This window comes from Talpa occidentalis, unplaced genomic scaffold (genome assembly GCF_014898055.3).
Source record: "Talpa occidentalis isolate TD23 unplaced genomic scaffold, MPIMG_talOcc4v2.1, whole genome shotgun sequence".
In the NCBI taxonomy this organism is placed as follows: Eukaryota; Metazoa; Chordata; class Mammalia; order Eulipotyphla; family Talpidae; genus Talpa; species Talpa occidentalis.
The window spans coordinates 86726730-86742827 of NW_026555331.1; the positions used below are offsets into that span (position 1 = coordinate 86726730).

At 37.5% G+C, this 16098-nt stretch overlaps 1 protein-coding gene across 7 annotated transcripts in view; it reads right to left on the minus strand.

Annotated features, from left to right (window-relative positions):
- The window catches only part of SLC25A13 (solute carrier family 25 member 13), a 170434-nt gene that overhangs the window by 38362 nt on the left and 115974 nt on the right, over nucleotides 1-16098 (minus strand). For all 7 annotated transcript variants that reach the window (XM_037508135.1, XM_054692375.1, XM_054692372.1 and 4 more), the window contains exons 12-13: nucleotides 10678-10730; nucleotides 9271-9351 (exon numbers count right to left, since the gene is read on the minus strand). In XM_037508135.1, coding sequence (XP_037364032.1) covers nucleotides 9271-9351; nucleotides 10678-10730 — 134 coding nt within the window. The remainder of the gene's footprint in view (nucleotides 1-9270; nucleotides 9352-10677; nucleotides 10731-16098) is intronic.

Sequence of the window (16098 nt, forward strand, 5' to 3'; positions counted from 1 at the left end):
GTTTTAATGTAAACTCATTTGATTTTACTTAAATTCAAGCTGACATTCAGTGAAATGTATTTTTAATTTGGAGAACCTTTTGTTATAGAGAAATGGTGTCCTACTGTAAGAGCTGGTACAGATGACAGTGGCCAGATAATGACTATAGAGCTTAGTTCACTGTGCTCAGGCACGGTCTCTGGTGTTCCATTCAGGTCGAACTGCCTCCGACACTGGCAAATCTCTGTGGAAATGCACAGCACTGGTCACAGAAGGACTGAGAGGGAGATCGGCTGGGTTGTAGCTGATCTCCTGCTGCTAAAAATGAAGCACAGTCCATAGTCCATGTCCTCCTGACTAGGTAAGAAGACTGGGGAGTGAAAGGCAACACAAATGTCCTTAATGTTTAAGATAAACATCTGATGTTTTGGACCTTTAAAACAGTCCCAAGTGAACGCTGGATGCCTCATGTTGCTACCAATAAAAATGAAAATTCGCATTGCTGTATGAGTTTTAGCTGTTGTGATGGCTGTCTAAAGCCCATGATCTTCATAAACCCACCTTTGCATCCAGTAGGGCTGGGACTAATAGCAAGGGAAATGGTCCTGTGGAAGCTGAAGTATGTCAGAATGCAGCCCAAGCACCAAGTTTCTCAAAGAACAGGGTTCTAGAAATACAGAGCATCATTATTTCCAAATGCTCTAATTTTTCACACAACACAGTCCTTATGGCTCAAAGGAAAATAAAGGTTTTTTTCCCTTCTAATAGCCCCTCTCTCTGAAATGGGCTACGTCTGAAATGTGGAACCTGAAATGTGTCTGTGTCACAACTTTTGCTCACTGCCCAGAAGCTATTCTATGCTTGCTTTTCTTTCGCACAAATTACCACTGAAATTATAACGAATGATTTCCTTCATTATTAACACTTCTGATTCGGCATAGGTAACTTTAATGGAGGAAGTGATATATCTGTTTCGTTTTTAAATCAGAATTTCATGAAATCAAGTATTTAGAAAGGCAATATAATCCAGACTCATACTGTACTACCTAATTTCTCTAAGTACTACAAATAAAATGACACTCGCTAAAATGACTTTAACATACTTTAGGTCTAATAATCATGAACAAGTAGGTTTTAAAGTTCCATGTGCCTTAAAAGTGACCTGCCAAGGCTGTTGGGTCATTGCTGTAACTATAGGAACAATCAGCACCTAAATACATTTATCTACAGGACCAACTCGGGAGCTCCAGTTCATATTTCCCCATAATCATTTTCTTTCTCCTATTGTAAACTAAACTAACCTTTCTCCAATATTTCTCTACTAACCAAGATAATATCCCTGAACATACTTTCTTCAGGATCTGGGGAAGCAAGTCAAAAGATTTCAAAAGAAGAGAAAGCAACTGTCTGGGCAACAGTTTTGAGAATAGTCAGAAAATATTAACAGTCTTGCATTAAAAAAAAATTAGTTCTGTCATCAATCTGTTGTCCAAACGAAAACAGCAGTGTATTTTTTTTAACATAGTGTAATTCCTGCTATATTTTATAATGAAAGCATTAAATATAACTGTAATTTAACCACCTCCTTTTAATTTGAATTCACATGGTAGATACTTATAGCTACTTAAAAAATTAAGTGGCAAAATGTATATGAAGAATATGTGTCTTGATATTTTAATTATGCTCAGTTGAATGTATTCAGATTTAAAGTGCTTCTCACAAATGACATGTGCTAAGAATATCTAATTGCACACTGACATTCTAAAATGTGTGCTTACATGTCAAAAATAGATTAATGTGAAGTTATGGAATATGACTTTTTTAAACTAAACCCAAATATATTATTTTGATTATTCGGCTACAAATAAAATTGTAACCCAAAAACTGTCTACACTAGTAAATGTCTACAGATTTATGTTACATATAAATTGAATATTCAAGTGATAATCATATTTGATATTTGAATAAATTGGAAAATAAAGATTTCTTAGGAAATCTAGCATCAACTATGGTCCATTCACTTTCTTACTAACTCAATGCTAAATGGAGAAACGAAAATAATCCAACACACATAAAGTATTATCAACATTAACATAAAGATCATAGGTACAAAAGCAGTAATTAGCAAAGATTTAGAAATTCAACAAACTCTCAGAGAATCCGGCTAACATTAGACCAGGAGGCCACTCATGCCACTCATTTTTGAAGAGAAAATGTCAGATCCATTGCTGCAATAAGGAAACTGAGTGTTTACTCCAAATTAAGAAAAGAACTTTTATCTTAACCTTTAGCATTAAGGGCTGAATTGTGTCCCTCCAAAATCCATATGGTATACTCCTAACCCTGTACTTCAAGACGTGACCGATTTTGGAGACAGTGCCTTTCAAGACGTAATTAAGGTAAAATGAGGTTATCTGGCTGTGCCTTCATATGACTGAGTCCTCCTCCATAAGAGGAGGAAATCAGGAAACAGACAACACATAGACTATGGGGCAACCATATGAGGATGGAGCAAGAAGACAGCCATCTGCAAGCAAGAGAGAGAGGTTTTAGATGAACACCAAAACTGCAGACCTCTTGATTTTGGAATTCAAGCATCCAAAATTGTAAAAAAATAAATTTCTGTTGTTCAAGCCATGTGGTCTGTAATATTTTGTTATGGCAACCCTGGCAAAATAATATACTTAATTAAACTGACTAAATGCACAGCTTTAAACATGAAGCAATATAGGACTTTCCACCTTTGAGTTCATGTATAAATTAAGCTCTTAAATGAAAGAAAAAAATCTGTAACAAGATTATTAAGAACTTGGAAAAGAGAACAGATTTTACCATTTAATTATTTTGGAGTATATATTGAAATTTCCTATTTTTAATTTCTTTTTTTTTTTTCATATTTATGCATACAAGAACTGAGGTACAGGCTCGAGGTATGGGTGGTGAGAGGATTCACCAGAGACAGCGTGGGGAACAGAACAGGCAGACTGACTGAAACACACTGCTGAGGGGAGCAGTGGGCAAGACAGGAGAGGTCTGCTGTGCCATGTGGGCTGCAGAGGCTGTGGATAGCTTCACAGTGCTGTGCTTAACCCTTGCACCACCAGGAAGGCCCTATTCTGAATTTCTTAACTACATGGTAAGACAGAAAAGGCTACTCTGCTTACATATTTTACAAATATTATTTTATATCTTCAACTTCAGAGGATCTTAAATAGGCCTACAAAACTCTGGTCAAGAAACCAAGGCAGAATCTGTTTGACTGACATTAAAAAGCAATTAAGTTACAGACCTGTCAAATATGTTCACATTTGGGTTCTGCCTGTTATACATGTCTATTTTGACTACTATGACCAAAATCATTTAATGATTTACAGACCTTCAATGTCTAATGTACCTTAACTATATGAAAGCTGTGACCCAATCTTTCTTCATATTTCATATCATAACAAACCCCTCCCTTATTTATTAGAAAACCAGAAGGATGGCCCAACATTTGGACTATGTTGAGTCCAAACAACTCTGAGACATTTCTGAAAAAGGAAAAGAGAAGAACAGAGAAAAGAAACATATGGCTGGCTCAGTGTCTATTGTGACTCAGACTTTCCCTAATAAGATGACATTTCTGAGCCTCCAAAGGCAGTCCTCAGCCAGGTAGAGCATCAGACATATGAACCCGTAGTGCCATGAAATATTTCTTTCATTTTGTACCCAAATTCAAGCAGAAGTTTGGAGAAAGAACTTTCCATAGAATCAGGCATGTCGCAAGATTCCCATTGCAGTCCAGGACCTTAGTCCCATTCCCTAGAAGACTAGCTGTGCGAGCAGTGATGGAGCATCTCAGAAACCTCCAAAATTAGATACTGCGAGTTGACACTTTTTGCTCTTGTTAGGCTCTTTTTCTTTTTTCACTTTATTTTTTTAGAGTAGTTTTAGATTCATAAGAAAATTGAGAGAGAAGTACAGAGATTTCCCATAAATCTCCTGTTCCACACATGTATAAATTCCCCCTTAATCGACAACTTCCCCCACACAGGACACAAATGATGAACAGATTCATCACAATTGATGAATCTATGGGATGTAGGATGAACCTAAATCATCATCATCCAAAGTTCACAGTTTACAGTAGGATTCAGCATCAGTGTTGCACATTCCATGAGTTTGAATAAATACATAGATATGTATCTACCATGATAATACCATGCCAAGTTGTCTCACTACTGTAAAGAGTCTCTGTGCTCTACCTATCCACCCCTCCCTCACCATAAACCATGAAAATCTTTTATTGTTTCCATCACTTTACCTTTTCTAGAATGGCCCATTGTTGGAATCAAAGTTTGTAGCCTTTTCAGATTGGCTTCTTTCACTATGTACTTATACATTTTAAGTTCTTTCTAAGTCTCCATAAGGCTTGATAGCTTATTTTTTTAAGGACTGAGTAATAGTCCATTATCCAGATGTACCACAGGTGATATGTCTAATTACTGAAGGACACTTTATTTGCTTCCAACTTTTGGCAATTACAAATAAAGCTGGTTTAAACATCCTGATACAGCTTTTGGTTAAAACTGTGTGTTTTTTAACTTTTGGGGCAAATATGAAGAAGTGCAATTGCTGGATCATATGGTAAGAGCATGTTCAGTTTTTAAAAAACTTCCAATATTTTCTGAGGTCGCTCTACCATACTGTATTCTTCACCAGTAATATAAGGGAGTTCTTACTGTACCGCATCATCAACAGCATTTGCTGTTTTCAGTGTCTCAAATTTTAGTTATTCTAATAGGTATGTAACAGTATCTCATTGCTACTTGCTCCTTTTTGCTAAGTCTTTCTTTTGTATCTCTTCATGATTCTCACATAATTTCATATCAATCATTCAATATCTTTTCTACTAAAATTATAAGCAATAATAAATAAACCATAACAAAAGCTCAAGTTTTTTTTTACCTTTACCCTGTTCTTAAGGTTCTGAATATATTTGGTGGTTGTTGCCGTTCTTAGAAACAAAGAAAAATAAAATAGTAGCTTCATAAAGGCTGGTTCTACTACTGAGAGATCATGGAAGATTTTTCTTGTGAACTGTTTTCAATATGTAGCTATATAGGCAAGCTTAATGCTACTCCATCAATTCATTCACCTACCTCTATTATTTTTTAAAGATTTATTTACTTATGCATATAATAACTGGGGTACAGGCCAGAGATGTGGGAGTGAGAGGATTCATCAGAGACAGAGTAGGGAGCAGAACAGGCAGATTGACTGAAATATACTGCTGAGACGAGGAGTGGGTGAGTCAGGCGAGGTCTGTTACGCCATGTGGGTCACGAGTGAGGCATCTTGGACATTCACTGCAATGCACTGCAATCAAACCTTCAGATGACTCCAGTCCCAGTCACTATCTGCCTAAAACCATATGGAGACCCAAATGAGAAATGCCTCGCTGAGCCCAGTCAACCCACAGAACCATGAGAGATACAACAAGAAATTGCTGTTTGAAGCCATTATATTTTAGGAGGACTTACTGTACAGCAATTGGTAATAGTAACACCCTTCTTCCTCAATGGAGAAGCACTAAAACTGTTTCCATGGGTAGGAGGGGACAAGGCTGAAGTAAAGCAGACGGGAACCATGTGTGTTAGCAGTGAGGAGGGTTACCGTTTTAGATTTGCTCTGTTTTGGAATGAGTTTAAATTATGACTGAAAAAAATGATTATAGTTTAGGGAAGAAATCCCAAGTTACCAAAATCATGGTTTAATACACTATTCCAAAATATCTATATAAAATCCTTTAAATCCACAAATCCAAACATGCTCACTCATACCACATTACAACATCTGAAAATAGTACTCCCATTTACTATTCTTTTCTGACAAACAAAGCACTAAGTTTTACTAATAGGAAAAAGCAAAGGCATCAATCTGGAAATTACACAGGTTGTTTCTACTCTATTGGGTGAGAATGAGGCATCCAATAGCAAACACTGCTATTGCTAAGGATACACTCCGATGCAATAAAAAGGATGAAAACAAGCACCAGTAGGGTTATCTCCTGTGAGGCAAGGGCAGGAAAGCAAGGATAGGTACTCAAGATTTAAGTTTGACATCTTAAGCTAATTGGTAGGCACATGGTTGCCATTATCTTTTTGATTTTTAGAATAATACATATTAACTACAATGAACATGACGTTAAAAAAAAGTTACCTCTAATAAAAAGTTACTGGATACACAGGTGAACAAACAGGCATAAAAATATCACACATATGGGAATCACCATAATAATTTAGGGTCACACTTACTTGCAAGGAAGAGCAATTAAAGATTGCTCTTGATTCCATGATTTTCCCAATGGTGATATTCTCACCAATCCCTTTTAGAATCAGTGACTTGAGCATATCAATTATTTTTCCCATTTAAAATAAATATAAACTCCCAAAGCATTAGCTGTATTTACACATGCACACACACAAATGTAGGCATGTATGTATTTGTGTGTGCATCTCAATGACAAAATATTGAGGGCCCATTATCAAAGGACTATTGTTCAAAAGCATATTCACTTGTCAAAACTCCTACAACTACAAGCTTCATTTAGAAAGTAAAAGAGCAACTTTTGGAGAAAATATAAACCACAAAGAACTTTTCAAACTCAGGTTTTGTAAACTGCAGTCTCACAATCTAGCTTGGTTTTAGACTGCACTGAACATAACACTATTATTGTGTGAACCAATAAAAATGCTCAGAAAACTAAACTCAAAATTTTAACAGTTTTCTAAACTAAAATTAATCTCAGTGCCAAAAACAAGTTTGAAAATAAAGCTGAATCATCCTTTTATATACAGCAATGAAACAAAATATTTTTGTAATCTCTTCAGTTACAGATATTATTATATCAACAATAAATTAAGAATGGGGTTAATATTACTTTTTCAGCGCTAATTATTTTTTCTCCAAGTTTATTATCACTTCTGTTGTTTTCATGTAATAATATATAATAAAAACAGACTATTAAGTTGAGCTAGTTGCTATGAAGGTAATGAGACAAAGACTTCACTGCGTATTTTCCCTTTTTGGAGAAAACATAAAAAGTCTTCTTCAAAGAAATGAGCAGCTTTGGTTACAAGTGCAAAAGTCAGCCATGTGTATTAATTCTCAGCAATAATGAATAAGGTGAGCTCCCCAGGGACTTAAAAGTCAATGCCTCGCAATGCTTGGGTGAGCTAAGACATGGAACGCTCACATGACACACAACCATTCAAAACTCTTTGTATTTCCAATCAGATGGACAAGGCTGTGGAACTCACAGTGACTTTCCTAGGTGTGCAAATGGATCCAAAGTCTACAAACAGAAATGCTGCTACTACTTAAAAAATCCACATTTCAAAAAAGCATTCAACCCTCTACTCACAGACGGAAAGGAGCCTGGATTGATTGCTGCCTACAGAATTGCCTACCTGAAAAATAAATTCTTACTTCTTATAGGAATGACTGGAAAAAAAAAGGGGGGGGGGCACAAAACAGGAGACCTGAAACACTGAGGACCACTGTCTACCCACCTTGGAGATGAAGGATGGCAAACCTCATTTCACAGATATTTTAAGTAGGTGTAAAGCCAAGTGGCTCCAATTTTAAGCCTGTGTTTAGATCAGGTTTGAAAAAGGACTACATCTCTTTACAATAACTTCTGATGCCAATCTGTGCTTTGTGTTTGAAATGGGCGACCACATGTGAGAAAACAAGACCACCTACGGCAGACAATACACGCCACAACCCATCTCCTTGGCACCCAGATCCGTGTGCAGGCAAAATGCTTTCATTAAAAAGAAAGTAAATCTCAAGACTATTGCCAAAATCTTGAGTAGTACCACATAATTAATTTCACACTTCAAATTCTTCTTACAGAGATATATAATCATGTCTTTTCAGCAGGTCTAAAACCTAACTTGAAAAAAAAAAAAAACAAAAAACACAAATCCATCTGACCTACTGAAATGCCCAGCTATTTCAGACCCCCTCACCAGTCTGAAAGACTGTCTGGACAGAGCCTATGGTGTGCCTACTTAAAATCTAGCTACTCAAAAAGAAATTATAATTGCTTTAAATAAAGAGTATGTACTAGCAAGAGCAGTTTCTGCTAATATTCTTTTTGACAATTATTGTGTGCCCTTTTTATTTAGGACATTAAAGGCTCCCTTTTTTCGCCCTGAATGCTCCTAAAGTTACAGAACAAGGGGACTCTACCTGGCCTTCTCTGACAGGTCAGTGATCAAACAGAAAGGGAGTCAGGCAAGAGCCCAATTCCTCCCATCTCCTAAGAATTACCAGGAGCTGGATCTTCCTACCGCCGGCTACATTCAAGGAACAGTGATTCAGAGTTAGGCAGGACAATAAACCCTTTCCAAACAAGTGTTTCATATTCTCAAGTGTATCCCCAACTTCTAAGCTCAGTGATTTTCAAGAAAAAAATATCTTATGAGTATCATTTCCAGCACAGAGGAGGCTAATTTTTAAAAGATATGGTCATCTTACTTATAAGAAACCAAGTTTAGATAAAAAATATACCAATACTATATACAAATACCATATTGTCCTAGTGATCAAAGCCCATTTATTTAACTAACCTTATCTTTAAATAGCACCAGTCTTTGTATAAATGTTTAATTTACTTAAAGTATTTACATTCACATGAATAAACCTGTATGAGAAAGAAAACAAGGCATAATGTTTTGCTCAGCTTAAGAACAAGATGCAGGTTGTCCATTCATGTAAAGACATAATCATTCCAAGCACTTTTGACAATGCAAAGCACACTCAGCCAGTTATTCCCCAAAGGCCTTTTTCCAGAAGCACTGGGAAGCTTGAAGAGCTGCCGGCACTTGAAAAATAAAGCAAAGCAGAGAGCTATGGCTGCTGACTTCGAACTACACATTTTAGTGCCTGACCCAGCAGAGGGTGCCATGAGGAAAGAATGTATAAAAATTAACTTTAGAAAAGGTTAGCAAAGATTTTTCAAAGGCCAAACACTTCTGCTGCCAGTGACTTCCATTGCATTACCAACCGCAAGCAATGACGAGTCGAACAGGCATGACTTATCAGGCAATTAGATCAGGAACATTTACCCTTCCACCTCAGGAACGGTTCGCCTGTCTAGGAAAGCCGAGTTGCCCTAGTAGACGCTGCCCTTGTACAGGATCTGTGGTTAAACAGAAGCCTTAGTCCACACTTGTTTATCACGGTTGTGATCTGCATGTGAAACAAGTCTCTTTGATGGGGAGATGTGCAAATGGTACTTACACAGCCTCCAGCCAGAATTTCTGCTGCAAGTGGAAGTGAACCATCTTTGTTCGTACATTTATCCCTCACAAAATCATTCACCTTGAAGAAAAATATTTATAGAAGCTGATGAAAAATATAAAGAAAGCCATTAAACAAATATAAATATATATGAAAATGTTATTTTTGTCAGTCTATTGGAGTAGTCACAAACTGAATAAATTAACAGATTTTAAATGTTGAGAAATGGCTCTTAATGGCATAGGTGCAATTTTTAAAAGGTCGATGCATATATTCCCAATATTTCAGGAGAAAAATGAAAAAATAGAAGGCTTATAAGGCAAAAATTCAAATATGTCCTTCAATTACAATTGCATGAGATATGTAACAAGAGACAAAATAAAACCACATGTTTATAGTTCAAAAACTACTTTATAAGGTTTGATTAAAAGTCACTTCAAGTTTTCTAATAAGATTTAATCTAAAATAGCACTTATCATTGAGATAAATTTAAGGTTTTTCAGCTTAGTAGAAATTTCATATCTAAAAAACTCTCAAGGGTTCTCAAAGAACATCAATAGCATTAATTAATTAAGTATAACATTCTCAAAAATGGTACACACTACAAGCAATTTTAAAAATCAATCATGTTTTTGGAAGACACAAGCCAGAGAGGCTCAGCTGTCCTAAAGTCACATAACATGAAGATAGAAGAATGTCAGGCAGCAAGGCTACACAGCCCAATCTAAGACTTGTGTTTAACTGTCTGGGGCTTCATGACCTTGGTGGCATAAATGCAGTATCTACCCACTCTATACACACTGATTTACCACCTACCATCTCTCAGCTGAGACCAGGCACTGGAGGAACAAACTTCTGGAGGATGAACTTCAACTAGAGTTCACATCACTCAACATGTGGTTTAGCAAATACTTTGAGAATATATTCTAAGCATGAATTCTATAAACAACATGTGTAAGTGAATGAACACACGCTTTAGAGTCAGAAAAATCTGATTTTGAATTCTGTTTTTCCACTCACGAATCGTGTGAACACAGGTAAATACTTAAACCATTTGGACTTTCCATATTTGTAAACTATGGGTCATACTTTGCTGGAGATTCAAAAGTAGAGTTGAATATTCATAAACAGTAGGGAGTGAAGGAAATTTAGGTGCTGCTGCTGCCACTATGAAAATGTTGATGGTGGTAGTGAAGGTAACCATCAAAAATTTTCTTTAAATATATCATCATATTTTTGGATGTTCAGTGTTAAATGGGAAGTAATAAAAAGCTGTGTGCTGAGTTCCCTATATTCAAGTTAGCTGGCACCCCTGAGAAACACAAGTCTGATGTTTCACGTAAGACTATCTGACAGATTCTTAAGTGCAAACCCCTTTAATAAGAAGTATCAACTCAAAAGACTTACTGTAAGTTTTATGGCCTTCTCTGGGGCTACACCCAGTAACTGTGGCAACAGACCTAAAAACAACAAAAAGTAGAAGTATATTAAATAAATTAGCATTAACTAAATAAATCAGCAGCTCTAAAGAGGGGATCACCATCTAAAAACTGGGGCAATCTTTGCTGCAATTTTCTGCTATTACCTTTAATGAGAATACTTGAAATGGAATGTGTAAGTACTAATGTCTAACAGCCACATCAGGACCAAATAAATTCCCTTCCACATTCTGGATCATTTGCACTTTTGGTGAATCAACAGTATTAGTGATATAGGAAATCTCATTATTGCACAACTTTGCTCTATTCCTTCCAGCCTCATAAATAAGTGGATTTTAGTGAACATACATTTTTTTCCTCTAATACTCTTCTCATTCCCTCACCTCTATATCCCCACATTTTATTCATTCATTCATTTAGCAACTCTGACTTTGTGATAAGCACCACACAACCAAGGTACTTGCTCTGAATGGTCCTGGGTATAGGAAGAGGTGAGGCCTTTCTGAAGGGGCAGCTTGGTAAAAATACAGATTAGGAACAAGTCTGGCATGTTAAAAAATGAAGCAGGCACAGAAGACGGAGGAGAAGCTATAGCCACATGATAGGCCAACATGAGCTTGATTTATTCTATGTTAGATGAGAATTAGAGACTTTTAATCAGGAGGAGAGTGATGTGCCAATTCATATTTTTAAAAAACTGCTGTGTAGAAAACAGAACATTCTGATCATAAAAGGGTCACTTTCTAGAAAGACGGTTGTAACAGTAATGGAGCTACAGATCTGAACCAAAAAGTGCTGTTATTTTCATTTGCTGTTTTCAAGAAAATAAAATCAAAGACAAATGACTTTCCTTGGAGATTCACACTAAGTTAATCCCAAGGATCAGGATGTGTCCTTCCCCGTGTCATATCACTCTCCTTGAAAAGGGTCTCATGGTATTATCCATCATCAGTTAGCACAATTTTCTAGTTCATATATTCTAGAAGGTCTACTTGCAGCCTCTTCTGAGTGAACAGTCCTGCACGGTGTCTTCTTCAAGATGCAGCCTACAGCCAAAGTCATTCGGTTGACTAATCAAGGTTGTAAGTCTCCAGACTGTGGGTGTGTTTTACTGAGTAGCAGAGTTTCAAACACAATTTGAGTTTATTGTAAAGACAAACAGATCAACTGAGCAATCTGACAGCCTGGGCTTCTTTCTGACATCACAGCAAATTGCTCCAATAGGGTGCACCTCACTCTTTGGGCAGGATCCATGTGCATCAGTTCACCTCTGTCCCCACCAGCCCTTACTGACATGCAATAAGGACATAGCCCCGGGGCCACTCATTTTTCTTGCTCTGTTGATATCCTCCACAAGAGAGAAATGTTTCTCTGTGCCCAGAATTCTATGAACAGGTAGACACTAAATGATCAAGAAAGTTCCATGTGTTAGGAAAAATGGGATAAATCTCATTTCATTGTGAAACTGCATGATGAATAGGATCTGATACAAATAAAATTTTTCTTACAAACAAAACAAAACAACCGAATCTGGTGACCTAAGGGTTAAGTCTCAGCACTATCATCCCTGTGGCCTGATGTGATTTCTGCCTAGAGAGCTAATCTACATATGGCACAGGAGACCTCTCCAGTCTCAGCCTCTGTTCCCCTCAGCAGTGTATTTCAGTAAATCTCCCTGTTCTGTTCCCCACTCTGTCTCCGGTGAATCCTCTCACCCACTGCACCTCTGGCCTGTACCCCAGTTCTTGTATGCATAAATAATAAATAAATCTTAAAAAAAAAAAAACACTCTCTCCTCCTAAACTATACTGACTTATATTATCTATGCCATAAGATAATACATATAATATTAGAAGAATAGCTTTATTATTACTTTATTAAACTATAATTTCTATAAATAAAATGCTGGGATAAGCCGTTTAAACTACACCTTAACATTTATAATTTTCATTTTACTCTCTGCATTCGGGTCAAGTACCAAAATGTTTAGTTAAATATTTACTTGCTAGATGTTATTTTTCTCATCATTAAATTGTAGACCAAAACCATGGATCGGCTGAAAGCACTGTGATTTAAATGATGATCTCTTGTCTCTATAACTACCCTGTGACACTCTTTTTAAATGACTAATAAAAAACAGCTCACAGAGCCAAATGACTACAGTGTTAGATATGATCACTGCAGTCTGCCTTTTAAGCTATCGAGATTTGTCTTTCTCGTTATAAATTTGGTAATGCACTGTGAACAGAAAAAAAAAGAAAAAAGAAAACCCTGTATTTAAGGCTAACTAGAGGGAAACAAATATTTATTTGTTCAGCAAACATTTACCAAATGCCTTCTGTGTGCTTGGTACTGAAAGCAATTGGAATAAATAAGCAGATCTCTGGAGAAATTCTGTTTAGAGAAAAAGAGGAACTCTAAGTGTCTGTGAGTGCCAGAAAGGGGACAAACCATCTACCAAACAGAGTGGTGAGCAAAGTACTATGGGAACACAGTGAAGAAAACTAGTTATTCTGCCTGCAGGGAGGAGAAAAGCATCAAAAGAGGAGCTACTTGACCTGAGTCTTTAAGGATAAGCAGAAGTTCACTGGAAAAAAAGAAGCATGAGCGGAAGAGAAAGCAAGGTGGTACAGGCAGAGGGAAGAGTATGTGCAAAGGCACCAATACTTCAAGATCATGGCATATTCAGGATTGAGGTAAGATCATAGACCTTGTAACAAATAAAGGTAATGATAATGACAACAACCAATATTTAGGGGCTATTACTACATGCTAGGCACTATTCTATGTGCTTTATATAAATTAACACATTTAATCCATATAAAAGTAAGTCAATAATAACTCAGTGCATGTTATTTTCATCCCCACTAACAGGTGAAGAAACTGAGGCAGACTTTGTGGGTGGGCTTAAGTCCTCTCAGCTATTAAGTGTGTGAGTGAGATTCAATCGAGGCAGTCTGGCTCTGGGTGCTACCTGGTACACTGCACTGCTGCTCTGCAGCCACACTAAGGAGCTTGGTCCAAATTCTGTAGCTGCTCAGGGTTCTAGAGGTGCAGGCCAAAAGGCAAAGGCAGAGATCGGAGACAAAGGACAGTATTTAAAGTAACATAACCAGAAGGCCTGAGTTTCACTGAATATAGTTTAAATGAAAAACTTCAAGTCAGAATAAATCCCAAGTACAAATCTTATGACTGGGCCAGAAAGTACAACTCTTGTGGTGAGTACCTTGGCTAAATAGGGAAACAATGGTGGCTGTGTATGACAATCTGAGAGCCACTACAGACGTTGGCCTTGGCACCAATCGTCCTGGGGAAACATCCTTCAGGAGGGATTATGATCTGTGGGACACTGAAAAGTCACACATCTGGGAATTTCAATAAGCTTCCTAGTACCTTGATCTCAGAGGAAGAAGGGAAGGGGATATGGGGTTTGGTAATGTCGAAAACAGTCAGTCTTGTGAAGGCACTTCAATATGATCGTGCTGAAGTTTAATGTACATATATGTTTGACATCTGGATAACTCAGCAGAAAAATTAGGTTTCTAACATAAGATGTTTCTGTTGGATTCTGGAAATTCATTTTAACTATTAAAAACAGAGAATGGATGTGTGTGTGTTGTTTTTAACTTCTCAAAACAGCAGTCTATTTTCCAACAGCCCCAAATGAAATTTATTAGTGTGGTTAGTTTTCTAATCTTCTCTTTTTAGTTCAGCTCCATCAGCACATATGGCAATGCTTCCTTGGCAAACTTTACCAGAAGGCTGCTAATGCGAGAAAAGATTTAAAAGGTACAACATTAATGTTGTATTTTGTCTTCAAATTTCATGGGATTGAGATATAAATCACACTATCCCCTCTGATTCCAGTCCCCTTTGCAATTCAGTGAGAACTGGGGCTAGAGGTGTGGGAACTGAGCATCAGGAACTTCCAACTTAAACCAACTTCAGCTTTATACCATACCCCTACAGGCAGTTCCCATGGGGAATGCACAGCTACTCTGTACTTATGAACTTTTTGGAAATGAAATTCTGAGCTCTCAGAGTTGGAAGGGACTTTGAAAGAAACTCATGAATAATTAAAGCTATTTATTTCCAAAGGCTTGGCCAAAAAATGAATGGCCTGGAGCATGGGCTTTGGAGGTAGAAAGACTTGGAAGGTTGGTATCCTAGATCTGCATCTCTCCCATGCTGAGCGATCTCAGGGTCATTATTCTTTGAACTCTAGGTCTGACATTGGTACAACGTGGATGCTAATTGTGATCATTGGTTTATTATGGTAATTATGAGTGAATATGTACAAAGATGCCATTCACAACCCTCATTTTGTATTCCAAAACTGTGTTGTTACTTGCTACCTACCTGTTCAAGGGATATTTTCTTTTAAAAGATTTTATTTATTTTTGCATAGAAGAACTGGGGTGCAGGCCAGAGGTGCGAGGAGGTGAGAAGATTCACCAGAGACAAAGTGGGGAGCAGAAGAGGCAGGTACACTAAAATACACTGCTAAGGGGAGCCACAGGCCAGACAAGAGAGGTCTGCTGCGCCATGTGCGTCCGTGGCAAGGGATTGAACTCAGGCCTTCACATTTGCAGCGCTGAGACTTAACCCCTAGGCCAGCAGGGAATCACTTTCCAGGGTACCTTTGATTCCCTTCTTCAATACAAAAGGAAATTCAGCCTATATAGGCTTCCTAGTCCAGCATCAGGTAAGGACTATAATGCTGTCCCCATGGTATCATGCTCAGCTTAGAACTGTCCCTAAGCAGTGAGGATAGATCTGGTCTGATAGTATCTAGTGGCCCTGCTAACTTATTAAGGCAAAGTAAAACAGACATAACAACACATCTTCAACTACATTTTTAAGTGAAAGTAAAATATTTTAGCTAAGAACTTATACATCTTTATCCTCTAATGATATGCAACTTTTTATAATGTGATTTCTCTTGAGTGGCAGAAGGGCCAGGTGATTAAAAGCATGGCGTCTGGAGTCAGGCTGCTGGATGCAAATTCTGAGTCTGCTTTTTATTAGCTGTGTAACTGTGGGCATGTTTCCCAATCTCCTTAGGCCTCAGCTTCCACATCTGTGAAATGGAGATAAACATGGTTCCATCTTTACAGGGCAGTTCTGAAGAGGAAATGAGTTAATATATACAACGTCTCAGAACAATACCACGCACATAGTACATAAATACTACAGAAGAGGTGTTTTTAGTTGTGTTTTCTGTTTATGAAGCTCAATATCACCATCATCATCATCACTATCCTCCTCCCTCTCAATGGAATCTAGAGGCTAACACCCTGTCCCAAGTCACTACTCAGTGACTATGCAGTGGCATCAGAGCTAAATTCAGGCCTACCCTACTCTCAAACAGAGCTCTCCATGCCTATTG